The sequence below is a fragment of the Dipteris shenzhenensis genome, chromosome 33 (genome assembly GCF_047967505.1).
Source record: "Dipteris shenzhenensis isolate YYH24624 ecotype China chromosome 33, Dip_SZ_1.0, whole genome shotgun sequence".
NCBI classification, from domain to species: Eukaryota; Viridiplantae; Streptophyta; class Polypodiopsida; order Gleicheniales; family Dipteridaceae; genus Dipteris; species Dipteris shenzhenensis.
In genome coordinates, this window is record NC_141628.1 from 27485154 (window position 1) to 27500503 (window position 15350).

Genomic DNA, 15350 nt, shown 5'->3' on the forward strand with positions numbered 1-15350 from the left:
CAGATGCATCAGCTCCTAATGCACATAAAGGAGGGAATGTTACAGCCAACTTTGTGGAAGAGGATTATCCCTTTTTGTCTTGCATATCAGATTTTCCATCTGGTCCAAATACTACAACCACTCTTGAGGATGACTTGTATGCTTTCTTGACTTGCAGCTATAACCCTTCAAAGGATGGATGCTCTTTCAGTGTCAATGAGACACTAAACACTTGGTATTTTGATAGTGGTGCTTCCAAGCACATCACTTCAAGGAAGAGTCTTTTTGCATCTCTACATGCACCACCCGCTAAAAAGAAGATGACGTGCAAATAATTCTTATTCAGTGTGTAGAGTAAGTGACATCATACTCACCTCCAAGGATGGCACAGATTTCAGACTTACTGATGTTCTTTATGTGCCAGGTATAAAGAAGAATTTACTTTCAGTGTCCTCTCTCAATCGAGGAGGATTTCAGGCCATATTTGATGATGCTAAGTGTGCAGTCCGAGACAAAGAGAATGACTATGCTTTGATGTTGTCTAGCACTTTGTATCGGGGTCTTTTTCAGCTTGATATTTATGAGAAAATATCCGATCTTGCATTTTCAGTGAGCACTCCCACTGCTGCCATGCAGAATGCGGAGTTACGACATGCCAAATATGGGCACATGAGCTATGGCAGCTTGATGACACTTCAGAAACACACTATGGTTGATGCATTTCCTCCTTTGGAGTCACCTCCTCTTCATGCATGTGAGGGATGCATCCTTGGTAAGATGCATAGATTTCCCTTTAAAAAGGATGGTGCAATAAGAGCAACTAGCAAATTACAGCTCATACACAGTGATGTCTACGGTCCCATGAGGACACCTGCTTTGGTGATTATCTCTATTATGTTACATTCATAGATGACTACACCAATTATACTTGGATCTATGGCCTGAAGAAAAAATCAGATGTGTTTATGCATTTCAAACACTTTGTGGCCATGGTTGAAAATGAGACAGGACTCAAGGTGCAGACACTTTGCACTGACAGAGGGGGGGAGTATATGTCTCATGAATTTGAGGCATTTTTGAAGGAGAAAGGCATCACACATCAGCTTATAGTGAGGCTTACACCTCAGCAAAATGGCAAAGCTAAGCAGAAGAATCGCACTCTCATGGAGATAGATAGATGCATGCTCACTAGTAAGAAGTTGCCTCACAGATTTTGGCTCGAAGGCCTCATGTGTGCCAATTATGTTTTGAACCGCGCTCCCACAAAGGCTTTGAAGACAATCACTCCCTGTGAGGCTTGGCATGGGAGAAAGCCTTCAGTGGATCACTTTAGAGTTTTTGGTTGTGTTGCATATGCCCATGTGCCTGTGGAGTTTTGACATAAGTTGTCAGATAAGGCACTTAAGTGAATCTTTGTAGGGTGAAGTGCACAAAGCAAAGGCTATCGTCTCTATAATCCTGCCACTCGCAAGATTTTTGTGAGTAGAGATGTTATTTTTTCAGAGAATTCAGCTCATACGCATGCTGAATTTACTATTCCAGCTTTTTCAGATGATGTTTTTGAGGGGATGCTTCCTATAGCTTTTGGTTCCCCAGCTGAGGCTCATGCTAAAAATCAGAATTTACAGCAACCTCCTCCTGGTCCACATGCCCCGATTCTGCGACATGTTGATTTTGTTCCTCCACAAGCAGTGGATGATGTTGTCATGCAAGAGATTCAAGAGATACATGCAGCCAAAACAGTTCTGAATTGGTTGCTACAAACTCTCAGGAAGAGTAGACTTGAGGCACTTTTGCCTGGCAAGACTCGTAGTGCAGTAAGGCATGCAGGGGGGGCTCTTTCTATTGAGACAGCTTATGCAAGTACTCTTCTTGATGAAGAAGAACCTGACTCTTTTGAAGAAGCCAAGGATATGTGCATTGGATGAATGCCATGCACAATGAAGTGCAGTCCATTGAGAAAAATCAGACTTGGGATGTTGTGGATTTGCCACCACGGAAACATGCCATTGGTACCAAATGGATTTTCAAAGTAAAAAGGAAGCCAGATGGATCCATTGCAAGATACAAGGCACGGCTGGTTGCCAAAGGCAGGCTATGCTCAGAAAAAAGGGCATAGATTATGAGGAGACTTTTGCTCCTACATCCCGGATGACCACCATCAGGTCAGTTATTGCCATGGCTGCAAATTTTGTTTGGAATGTCCATCAGTTGGACATAAAAACAGCTTTCCTTAATGGGGACTTGCAGGAAGAGGTTTATGTCAAACAACCTCCTAGTTTTGAACTTTCAGGTAATGCACTTCAAGTTTGCAAGCTGAATAGAGCTTTATATGGGCTGAAACAAGCCCCACGTGCATGGTATGCCAAGATTGATGCCTTCCTGGCCAATAAGGGGTTACACAATAGTCCCACGGAAAGCACCCTCCACATCAAGAAGGATGGGAGGGATATTTTGGTCATCATTCTTTATGTAGATAAAGCACCCTCTACATCAAGAAGGATGGGGGGGATATTTTGGTCATCATTCTTTATGTAGATGACATGCTGCTCACACGGTCAAATGGAGAAATAATTACAGATTTAAAGCTGAATCAAAAGCTGAATTTGACATGACAGATTTGGGCATGTTAAATACCTATTTGGGGATCCAAATCATACAAGACAAGCGTGGCATTGTTGTCTCAATCCAAGTATGTGCAAAAGCTCTTGGATAGGTTCAACATGTAAGATTGTAAGCCTATAGCCACTCCCATGAAGCCGGGGACTGAAGCTTACTATGTATGATGCAGGTGAATCAGTGGATGCCACACTTTACAGCCAAGCTGTTGGATGCCTCATTTATTTGTGCAATACAAGGCCCGATATTCAGTACGTAGTATCTCAGGTGAGCAGGTATATGCACAGCCCAAAGACAACACATTGGCAAGCTGTAAAACGCATCTTCCGTTATTTGCAAGGCACAAAGTCTTATGGCTTGATGTTTCCAGGGAGTGACTTGCAAATGCATGCTTACAGTGACTCAGATTGGGCTAGAGACTATGACACCAGGCAGTCCACTAGTGATAATTGTTTCTTTTTGGGCAAAGCTTGCGTTTCTTGGCTGAGCAAGAAACAATCTACTGTGGCTACTTCCTCATGTGAAGTGCAGTACAAGGCAGCTTTCACGGTGACAGTTGAATGTGTTTGGCTGCGTCGTTTGTTTGCTAATCTTCATCTCTTATTGAAGGGTCCTTCTCCAATTCTCACTGATAGTCAGAGTGCTATAGCAATGGCAAAGAATCATGTGTTTCATGCCCGCACGAAGCACATTGAGGTTTATTATCATTATGTCAGAGAGAAGTTGCATGCAGGTAAGATCAGTATGATCTTTGTGTCAACACATGACAATGTTGCAGACATCTTCACCAAAGCACTTCCATGTGAGAAGTTTGAGGCATTTCGCAGAGCCCTAAACTTATCTCCTTTTGGTGATTGATCCCTTCTGTGTACATCACATTGACACTGCAGAGGGATGTTAGAACTATTGGCATATTCTAGGCAATGGCCAATGTAATCCATAAGTGAGTTAGGGACACTTTTCCCTCACTAGGAGGTTTTCCCCCCTAACCCCAATTAGTGGGTTAGTATAATTTTGTCACTTGGACAAAACCATCTCCTCAGTTGTACTCATCTTATCTTGTTTATTGCATACTATGTTTTGCTCTGCTCTCTTGCTTGCTTGCTCCCTCCATTCTCACAATATCGCATGCACCACTGCCATCCTCAGATGAGAAATGAAAAGCAGGCTCTAACGGTGTGATACCGGCTTGCAATCCTAAAAGATGTCCAATATACTTGGATTGTGACATCAAAATACCCCCCTCGTTGCTAGCAAATTGAATGCAAAGGACCAAAATCTAACATAGCAAATGTCTTTCTACAAGTCAAGCTTAAAAGACAAGCATGTCATCCACATAGAGTACTAAAATCAGTAAACATGTCCCACTCTTACGGATGTAAAGGGTAGCCTCTATAGGGCTGTTCTTAAATCCAAGACTTAGTAAATGAGCATGTTTCCTTGAATACGAAGCCCGGGGTGCCTATTTTAATCCATAAAGGGATTGGGTAACATAGACTTCCTCTTGCACGTGCCCATAAAGAAACGATGCCTTAATATCAACCTTATATACCTCCCAATGAAAGTGGGCGGCAAAGGCAATAACAATCCTGATAGTGGTGATCTTAGAAGTGGGGGTAAAAGTTTCCTCAAAGTCAATGCCTTGCTGCTATGCATAGCCCTTAGCAACAAGACGGGCTTTGTAATGGTCCACTGAACCATCACCTTTCCGTTTGATCTTGTATATCCACTTAGTTCCAATGGCATTCTTGCCAGGAGGCCAAGTCACACAATTCCCAAGAAATATTCTGATGGATTGAATCCAATTCAACTTGATGGCCTGCAACCAACAATCGTTCTTAAAGGCATCCTTATGGCATGATAGCTCTTCATTGCATGCTGTAGCAACCAATGTTGAAGCAACCAAATTAGCATGTTCTTTCTTGACAGCTGCTCTAGTACGGGCTCGTAGAAGAGCATCTTCTTTGCTGTCTTTAAAGTGTCAAACAGCCAAGTTGGACATTTTGGGACTTGCTGCTGCAGTACGAAGCACCTACATCAGCTGCCTTGCACATGTGGAGCCTACTGCTGCATTTCGGAGCACTAGACCAGAGGAGTTGGACTTTTGGAGCCTGCTGCTGCATTTCGGAGTCCTTTTTCCCAGCCTCCTTGCTCTCATTTTATGGTTCTTCACTTCGGGCTGCAAGCTTGTCATCTTTGGCTGCAACTGCATTCATTTTGAGACCTTCTCTTGCTGGCCTTCACTTGTGGGATCCTCCGCATGAGCTCTTGACAGCTGTGGAGCATATACATACCCTTGTTGTAACTTCATAGTCCAGCCTCTCTTGGCCCTCTCAATTGCCATTTGCTGTCCATTTCACCTCTCTTACAAGGGTGACTACCTGTCCTCAAGTTTGGAGCATTTTTCTTGCTGTAATTTTGGTCAAAATCACTTGGTAAGCTCTTACTACATTGCCTTCCTTTATTTCGAGCAAAACAAGCTTTTCTTTTGGTTCCTTGGAATTGTGGAAAGGCCCCGTGTTGCCATTGGAAGTCTTTTTGCAGCAAGTACACTTTGTGAAAGCCACACGTTTGTAGTGAAAAAGCTTTGAAGCTTGTGCAGTAAATTGCCTTTTGGATTTCGGAGATTGCACTCCTCTCATTTGCATTGTCAATTGGTGCCTTTGCTTTGCATTTTTGCTCTATGGCTGTAAATAAGGATAACTCGTTTGGGACGCTTGGGTCTGAGGATAAACTTGATGGCACAAATTACCACATGTGGGCTTAAATTATGGGGCATGTCTTGGTTGCCAAGAATCTTTGGAATATTGTTACAGGTACCGAGGTTAGACCCACTAGACCTCCTGCTTCTGGTACATCTGGTATTGCCTCTGGCGCATCTGGTGATGGGTCTAATGCTAATTCTGATACAGCTGCCTCTTCCACTACAAGTACTTTGCCTCCTACTCAGGATCAGATTCATTGGGATGGCCGTGATTGTAGGCCATCTCATGGGCTATCCATAGATGCCATTTATACCTTGGTATGTGCCTTGTAGGCCTAGTTATAGTCAGTTAGGACTATTGATACAGTTAGTTTATGTACCATCTAGATCTGCTGCGGGGAGGCCTGACTCTTGCTGCTCTGAAGCCTTGAAGACCTGAGAAGTGGATGATGAATGAGGGCCAAAGGCTGCCCTTTTATAGGCTGATAGGTCAGCCTGGCCGACTTGGTCAACGCTGACCATTGACCTGGTCAGCTGGTCAACGCTTACCGTTGATCAAGGCAGTCAAAAAAGTCAACGTTGATTTAAAAAGTCAACGCGTTGACTTTTTGACAAAAAAGTCAACTCTGTGTTCTTTGACCTGCGATGACGTGGTGCTGACTTCCTGTTGACTGTGTGCTGATTGCTGATTGCGCAGGGCTGCCTGAATGGTTGTACAGACGTCTACCTGGCCGTTGACTTGGCTGCCTGCGCTAGCACTAGCTAGCATGGCCACGGGCGTGTGGATGCTCGTGAGTCGTGACATCCCCTTCTGCTGAACCTCAACTAGGGTACGAAAGAGGCTTCCCATCGTGCTGACGGTGACTGTCTGTGGTATACCTGGATGATAAATCTTGATCCGAATGCCTGGTTCTTGAATCCGACAATGGTTGCTGAACTCGTGAATCCTGATCTGCAAGTACTGAATGCATGGATCTGGTGCTGACTTCTGGTATGGATATTTGATGTGGGTTAATATTCCAAGATGATGCTCCCTGTGGTTTTCCTCGCTGCATATAGGTGATAGGGATGGAGGAAGACTGGGTTTGAGAGAGGCATCCCAATCTTGGTGTAACCCTGTTGCCTGTTGTTATACTATATCCTGTTGTAACATTGTATCATGCTGTTATCCCGTGGCCATGCTAGCTAGTGCCAACGCAGGCAACAAAGTCAACGGCCACGTAGACATCCGTACAACCGTTCAGGCAGCCCTGCGCAATCAGCAATCAGCACACAGTCAACAGGAAGTCAGCGCCACGTCATCGCAGGTCAAAGAACACAGAGTTGACTTTTTGGTCAAAAGCCAACGCAGTACCTAGATAGGCTCCAGAGTCAGTTCTACGAGCTACGCTAGGGAAACACCGAGACGGTGAATCATTATGCCAATAAGTTCACTCAGGTGTTTATACAGTTGCAGTTGGAGGACAGTTTGAAGCTCAGCAAATTTCTCCATGGGCTGCGTACAGACATCCAGTGGTATGTGAGAAGTTTCAGGCCACATGATTAGGAGAGTGCATATGAGCTTGCTCACAATTTTGAGCTCATGCACAGGGGTCAAGGATCCAAGTAGGTCAACAGTAAGAAGTCCCAGGATTCCACACCAGGTGATGGTGGGAATGGGCAGCAGAAGAAGAGCTGGATGGTGAAAGATAGCAATGGCTATGGCAGGTACTTGGATACAGCCACACGAGCACTCTATGCCAAGGAGAATTGATGCTTCCATTGTCATGTGCCGGGCCATAATAAGAAAGATTGCCCGCATTACCAGAAGCTTCTAACAGCAGGAGCCACGTCAAGTGGTTCAACAACAGCTTCAACAACCTCAGTAGTCATTGAGGAGCTTGATGAACAACAAACTATAGGGACAACCTCAGTAGTCATCCAAAAGCTTGAAGCATGGCTGTCTCAGATTCAGCTCCTCATGCATCTGACAATGAGCAAGCTACAGCCAACTTTGTGGAGCACGACTATGCCTTCTTGTCTAGCATTTTAGACTCTCAGTTGGCTGCTCGGGATAGTACAGCCACTTGTAATGATGACACTTATGCTTTTCTGACATGCAGTTATGATTCTTCCAAGGATGCATCAGCTTTCAGTGTCAATGAGACACATAATACATGGTATTTTGACAGCGGTGCCTCAAAGCATATCACTTCCAAGAAGTGTCTCTTCACATCTCTGCATCCACCACCTGTTGGTGAAAAGGTCACATGTGCCAACAACTCCTCCTATTCAGTTCGTGGTACAAGAGAAGTTGAACTTACAGCCATTGATGGCTCAACATTCAGAATTTCTGATGTCTTGTATGTGCCTGGTATCACAAAAAATCTACTTTCAGTGTCCACTCTTAACAGAGCTGGATTTCAGGTCATTTTTGAAGATGACAAGTGTGCAGTCCATGATAGAGAGCATGACTATGCCTTGAGATTGTCTGGCACTTTGTTGCGTGGTTTTTTTCAGCTTGATATGTATGAGAAAAGACCAGCACATGCTCTTGCAGTTTCCACTCCTACTGCGGCTATGCAAAATGCGGAGTTATGGCACGCGAGATATGGACATATGCATTATGGCAGCTTGATGACGCTTCAAAAACATGCCATGGTTGATGCATTGCCTCCTCTTGAAACACCTCCTCCACATGCCTGTGAAGGGTGCATTCTTGGTAAAATGCACAGATCTCCTTTTAAGAAGGATGGATCAATTAAAGTTGTTCGAAAATTACAGCTTATCCATAGTGATGTCTGTGGTCCCATAAGGACTCCATCATTGGGTGGTCATCTTTACTTTGTCACTTTTATAGATGACTACTCCAACTACACTTGGGTTTATGGGCTGAAACGCAAATCAGAAGTGTTTATTGTCTTCAAACACTTTGCAGCCATGGTTGAGAATGAATCCGCACTCAAGATACAGACACTACGCACAGATAGAGGAGGGGAGTACTTGTCTGCAGATTTTGATGCTTTTTTGAAAGACAAGGGCATTGTACATCAGCTTACAGTGAGGCTAACTCCTCAGCAAAATGGTAAAGCTGAGAGAAAAAATCGTACTCTTATGGAGATGGATAGATGTATGCTGAAAAGCAAAAAATTGCCTCACAAATTTTGGCTTGAAGATCTCATGTGTGCCAATTATGTTTTAAATCGGGCACCCACAAAAGCTTTGAAGATCAAGACTCCCTATGAAGTTTGGCAAAGGAGAAAGCCTTCTGTGGATCATTTCCATGTCTTTGGATGCCTTGCTTATGCTCATGTGCCTGTTGAGTTTCGACATAAGTTGTCTGATAAGGCAATCAAATGCATTTTTGTTGGGTACAGTGCCGAAAGCAAGGGGTACCGTCCCTACAATCCTGTCACACGCAAGATCATTGTCAGTAGAGATGTAATATTTTCATAAAATTCAGCTCACACTCAAGCTGAATTTGATATGCCTTCTTCTTCCGGTGATGTCTTTGAGGGGTTACTACCCATTGCCTTGGGTTTCCCTGCAGATATATCTGATGAAAATCAGAATTTTCAGATACCTCCACATGCTCCGATTCAGCCACAGGATGTCATACCACCTCCACAAGCCGTGAAAGAAGTTGTTCAGCAAGAAATTGCAGACATACATGCAGCAAAAACAGTCCCAAATTGGCTGTTACAGACTCTCAGGGAGAGTAAAATTGATGCTCCATTACCTGGCAGAACTCGGAGTGCAGTAAGGCATGGGGGAGGTGCTCTTTCAGTTGAATCAGCTTATGCAGGTACTCTTCTTGATGAGGAGGAACCTGAGACATTTGAAGAGGCACAGGATAATGTGCATTGGATGAATGCCATGCACGATGAGTTGCAGTCCATTGAGAAAAATCAGACATGGGAAGTTGTCGATTTGCCACCAGGTAAACATGCCATAGGTACACGGTGGGTTTTCAAAGTTTAAAAAAAGCCCGATGGCACCATTGACAGGTACAAGGCAAGGCTGGTCGCAAAAGGATATGCTCAGAAAAAGGGCATAGACTATGAGGAGACTTTTGCTCCTACATCCAGAATGACAACCATCCGGTCAGTCATAGCAATGGCTGCAAATTTTCAGTGGAATGTTCATCAGTTGGACATAAAAACAGCCTTCCTTAATGGAGACTTGTTGGAAGAGGTTTATGTCAAACAACCTCCAGGCTTTGAAATCTCAAGAAATGCACTTCAGGTATGCAAGCTGAATAAAGCTTTGTATGGGCTGAAACAGGCCCCACGTACATGGTATGCAAAGATTCATGCCTTTATGACCAGCAAGGGGCTGCACAACAGTCCAACTGAAAGCACCCTCTACATCAAGAAGGATGGGGGGGATATTTTAGTCATCATTCTTTATGTAGATGACTTACTGCTCACAGGGTCAAATGAAGATAATATTGCAGATTTTAAAGCTGAATTGCAGACCACTTTTGACACGTCAAATTTGGGGCTGCTACACTTTTATTTGGGGATCCAATTCACTCAAGAGCAAAGTGGCATTGGTATGTCTCAATCCAAGTAAGTGCAAAAACTCTTGGACAGATTCAACATGCAGGATTGTAAGCCCATAGCTACTCCCATGGAGCCGGGGCTGAAGTTTACAATGCATGAAGCAGGTGAATCATTTGATGTCACACTCTACAGTCAGGCTGTTGGATGCCTCATTTATCTCTGCAATACACGACCTGACATTCAGTTTGCAATTTCTCAGGTGAGCAGATATATGCACATCCCAAAGACTATGCATTGGCAGGCTGTAAAACGCATCTTCCGTTATTTGCAAGGTACCAAGTCTTTTGGCTTAATGTTTCCAAGGGGGGGTGACTTGCAGATGCATGCCTACAGTGACTCAGATTGGGCTGGAGATTATGACACTAGACAGTCCACAAGTGGCAATTGTTTCTTTCTGGGGAAAGCTTGTATTTCTTCGTTGAGCAAGAAACAATCTATAGTGGCTACCTCTTCATGTGAAGCTGAGTACAGGGCAGCTTTCACAGCGACAGTAGAATGTGTTTGGCTACGTCGTTTATTTGCTGATCTTCATCTTTCATTGGAGGGTCCTTCTCCAATTCTCACTGATAGTTAGAGTGCTATTGCAGTGGCAAAGAATCCTGTGTTTCATGCTTGCACGAAGCACATTGAGGTTCACTATCACTACGTCAGAGAGAAGTTGCATGCAGGAGAGATCAGCATGATCTATGTGTCAACACATGACAATGTTGCAGACATTTTCAACAAAGCACTTCCACGTGAAAAGTTTGAGGCATTTCGCAGTGCCCTAAACTTATCTCCTTTTGGTGATTGATCTTTTCCTTGTACATGACACTGGCACTGCAGGGGGGTGTTAGAATTATTGCTATAATTTAGCAGTGACCAATGTAATGTAATAAGTAGGTTAGGGGCACTTTTCCCTCACTTAGAGGTTTTTCCCCCTAACCACAGTTAGTTTACTAACTATGGTTAGTGAAGTGATAAGGTTTTGTCACTTAGACAAAACCCATCACTCTATTCAGTTGTACTACACTCATCTATTTGCAACTAAGCTTTCAGCTCTCACTCACTCCTGCCTCTTGCTCTCACCTTTGCTTTCTCCCATTCTCACACTTTGTTGAAAGCACAGATCCTATGTGTGTTTACTCTCTATGATGCACTATGTTAATTGTTGGTTCAGAACTCATGTGTCGTGAGATAACAAGGAAACCATGCGTACCTACATGCTACTACATAACAACAAAGAGGAATGAAGAGACACAAACATTTCTTTTTACAACACCTAAAATGTCGAGCTGAAAGAAATCCATTTCAATTATTGATGTGATTGTTGGGCAAAGCAAGATTGAGATGCCATCAAGATTGTACAGCCCTCTTGCAACCTTCTTTTTTAATTTCACTCACACTAGAGATTGCACAAAGCAGCACATATACAATATTCATTGCTAGCAGAGGCCCACATGAGTGATCAGGGAAAAAACTTTGGACGTAGATCAAACATTATGCATTGATTTTTTTTTCCTCACCGATACAGAAAAGATTTAATCTTGTGCATGATTGTGATTAATTACAAGTTTGCCCATTCAAGTATTGATCTAGATATATAATTACTCAAAGGGTATACATACATCAACCCTTTGTGACATGGACGAAGAACAAGTAGCAACAGGAGGTTTACTAAAAGAAGGGCCTGAAAAGCTTGTTCACAAGGCAACATACCTCTTCATCAGCCTCTGCTTTTGTTGCGAAGGCAGTATGTCCCTCTTGCCAAAGAAATTCACGGCTCCTGCACTTAAGACATTTATATACACCTTCAAAAGAAAGAAAACATTGAACCTTACAAACTTAACAACAAATTTTGAAAAAGCAAGGAAGGAGCAAAAGAATCTTTCATTAGGCTCTCTTTTGAAGTCTAATGTCATGTACATTGATTTCATGTTAATAATATAGTTACTGGCTTCACAAAAAAGTATGTGTGTGTGAGAGCAATCTTTATATGATAGCTATGCTACGAGGGACTTGGATGTCTTGAAGTGTTTTCTGACTGTTTTTGAGCTCTTCCATTAGGCTCTCTTTTGGAGTCTAATGTCATGTACATTGATTTCATGTTAATAATATAGTTACTGGCTTCACCACCCAAAAAAAAAAAAAAAAAAAGTGTGTGTGTGAGAGCGAGTTGAAAGAACAAAGAAAAAAACTTTAATTTTTTTTAACCAAGGAGAGGAAAGAAAGAAGAAGATTAGGAAGAAGAGAGATGAAAAACAAAGGTGAATAGAAAGAGAATTCATTTGTTAACCAAATCTACACTTATGTTCTCATCAATATCCAAGCATAAGCTGCCATTCGGATTTTGAAAGATTCTAGAATCACTAGGGTAAACCCAAACTCCAATGCATAATAAGCTAGCTACAAGACACAACCCATCAAAAAAGGAGGGTGGAGGGGAGGAAAATAAAAGATTAGAGAGAGAGAGAGATGGGGAATCACATAATGATAGCACACATAAGACACCCTTAAGACATTTTGAAAACCTCGTAATCAAGTGATGCGTTAATTATATACGCTAAAAAAACATGAATTGCTTTTTATATATAGATGAATCCCAATATGAAGCCACAATGCAAGACTCTTAGTCCAAAAAACAACAAATAAGCCAAGCTATGGTCTGAAACAACAACTATGATGTTCCCCTTCCAAGCAATTCTGCACGGTCTATGTAAAAAGAATTTGTAAGAACGTACCGTTAATGCAAGTTTTATTTATTGCATGCTTTATAATCATAGGACCTTCTACAATATTTAAATCCTACAGAAAAAACCATAGGAAGTACACGCACTGCAGTAGCTAGAGGATGCATTGAGTACTACATAGCTCATTTTCACAAACTTGATTTTCTGACCCATAGCACTTCCCAAGGACTGAAAAAGAAAAATGAGCAAGTTCTCAAACACTCAAATCCTAAGAGTATAGATGAATCCAGAAGCATGCCCAATTCATCCTCTGAAAACAAACAAATAGTGCAGTCAAAACCATAAACTCCATCATGCATAGCAGGGTCTAGTTACTATGACATCCCTAGAACATCATCAGCACCCAATGGTGGGAGTAGTGCATAGTATAAGCATATGCTCTCACACATACATCCACACACCCACACACACTCGAGCATCAAATTATACCGAAGTCCCCGTGCTAAGTTTTTGTCAGCACTCCGAAGATGGAGTAACAAAGGCTAGCACCAAAGAAGAAGGCTAATCAAGTAGTAGTGCACATTCTCTTCGTTTAAGCTACAATTGCTGAAGAAGACTGTAGTATTTCATTTTAGTCCCTCCCAAATGACCTTTTTAATTTAATTTAAAAAACTTAGAAGACATACCTGAGAGGGCCACGAATTAAGATTGGGAGAATTATCGCAAAATCAGCAAGCCGTAACATGCACTCAGTTTCAATCTCATGACAATCACAAAGTTGAAAACCAGATCTAAGGACACCTGGTATCGTTTATGTACCTGATAAAGGGAGTGGGATGTTTGAACTCCCATCGCACCACATTACACCACTGATTCAAACGCAAGGGGAGATCTCTATGTCCCCTGATCCACTTTGCAAAAATTGGATACATCACAGTTTCACTAGTTGGACGTATAGCAATTGGAACCTCTAGTTCAGTGCTGCCTGATCTTGTGACCCATGCAACCTGTCAAAGCACAAACAGACCCAAAACAAAAGCCACTGAACATTATTCTGTTTCACAGAGGAACGAAGTTGTTCTTCAATTTTACACAAACTTTCATAAGAAAAGCCCATAAAAGTGCAGCTAAAATGAGATGACAATTGTGGAAAGAATGAAACTGCGGAAGGACAAAAGAAGTCTCACTTCAGTCTCTCATTTGCACAAATACTATTCTAGTTAACAAAGAAAACCGTCTTAAAATCCTAAACTTTGCTGAGACTTAAGCATTCACACATTCACTGTAAGGGTGAAAATTTTTTAACATTTCCCACGCGATAGACAAAATTACCGTTCAAGATCCCGAGACGGATCATTAATCAAAGCCTTGTCATCTAGAGAAGATCTATTCACTAGCCACGTCCTCTGAAAGACAAAACTACGAAACGTTTCCCTTTCTTCCCTTGGCACCAAAGCATTGAATTTTGACAAACAAGATTTGGGGACAGACAGACTATCAGAGTGACAGTGGCAGACGAGCTAACTCCCACAAATCACAAAGTAAGGGGCCCAAACAAACTAACCACGCTAGCACTAGTAGCGCTTTGTTGCTAGCTGCCTTCCCCAATGGTGCCAGCCTTCCCAAATCCATTGTCAGCTGAGATCATCTATTCTATCCTCAGCAAACCGGGAGAGTTTGTTGTTGGAAACGGAAGCGAGAGAACACAAGAGAATGGAGCTGGAATGAAGTTGCAGGAACACCGATGAACTACAAAGCTAGGGAAGTCATAGGGACAAAACCCTAGAATGAACCCTAACTCGTGTCAAAAGATGTGTTGGTGACTAACAAACCCACAAACTCACCTCTAACTGAGGTTAGAGGTAAAAAAACCTTAATAAAGGAAAAAAGTGCCCCTAGCCCCTTATTACATAACATTGGCCACTGCCTTAGGAAATATTAATATTTCTAACACCCCATTTCAATGATAATGTCACAATGTACAACGTAAATATCAATATCAAAAAAAGATATAGTTTAGATCTTGCAAAAAGCCTTAAAATTTGGACGAGGTAATGCTTTGGTGAAGAGATCTACCACATATACCTAGATGAATCCAGGAACATTCCCAAACTCATCCTCTAAGAACACAACATAGTGCAGTTTCAATCTCATGATAGTCACTCACAAGGTTGAAAACCATAAACTCCATCATGCATAGCAGGGACTAGCTACTATGACATCCCCACTGACGTCATCAGCGCCCAACAGTGGGTGTAGACCATAGTATAAAAATATGCTCTCACACATACAAATCCACACACCCACACATACTTGAGCATCCATTTATACAAAGTCTTCATACTGAGTTTCTGTCGGCACTCCAGAGGTGAAGGGCAGACTCGGCCATGATGAAGGCTAGCACTAAAGGAGAAGGCTAATCAAAAGGTAGTCCAAAATCTCTTCATTCAAGCTACAACTGCTTGTGAAGTCTAAACATTTTCATTTTAGTCTCTCCCCAACGAGCATCTAAATCTAAATCTACCACATTTTGTTGTGTAGGGCAGAAGACCATGTTGATGTCCCATGCATGTGGTTGCTCACGGACATAATGATAATGTACTCAGCCTCACATGAAGAGGTAGCCAGTGTGAAAGTGCTGATTTGCAAGAATGCGAATGTGTGCAATGCATGCAGAATTTAAATGCTGATTGGCCCTCCAATGGGGAAAAGGCACCCTCGTGAGAGTACTTGTTTCCTATTTTTGACCTATATGCAAAATTTTCACTTATGAATTTGAGTTTATGCAATGTCTTATTTCTATCAATACCTGCCCTATCATTTTACATAAGCTTT

At 42.4% G+C, this 15350-nt stretch overlaps 1 protein-coding gene across 1 annotated transcript in view; it reads right to left on the bottom strand.

The window, feature by feature from the left end:
* Window positions 1–15350, bottom strand: part of LOC147879909 (Class II aaRS and biotin synthetases superfamily protein) — an 88526-nt gene that overhangs the window by 40620 nt on the left and 32556 nt on the right. The window contains exons 5-6 of the mRNA XM_087371544.1: window positions 13335–13522; window positions 11545–11611 (exon numbers count right to left, since the gene is read on the bottom strand). Of these exons, the coding sequence (XP_087227670.1) occupies window positions 11545–11611; window positions 13335–13522 (255 nt within the window). The remainder of the gene's footprint in view (window positions 1–11544; window positions 11612–13334; window positions 13523–15350) is intronic.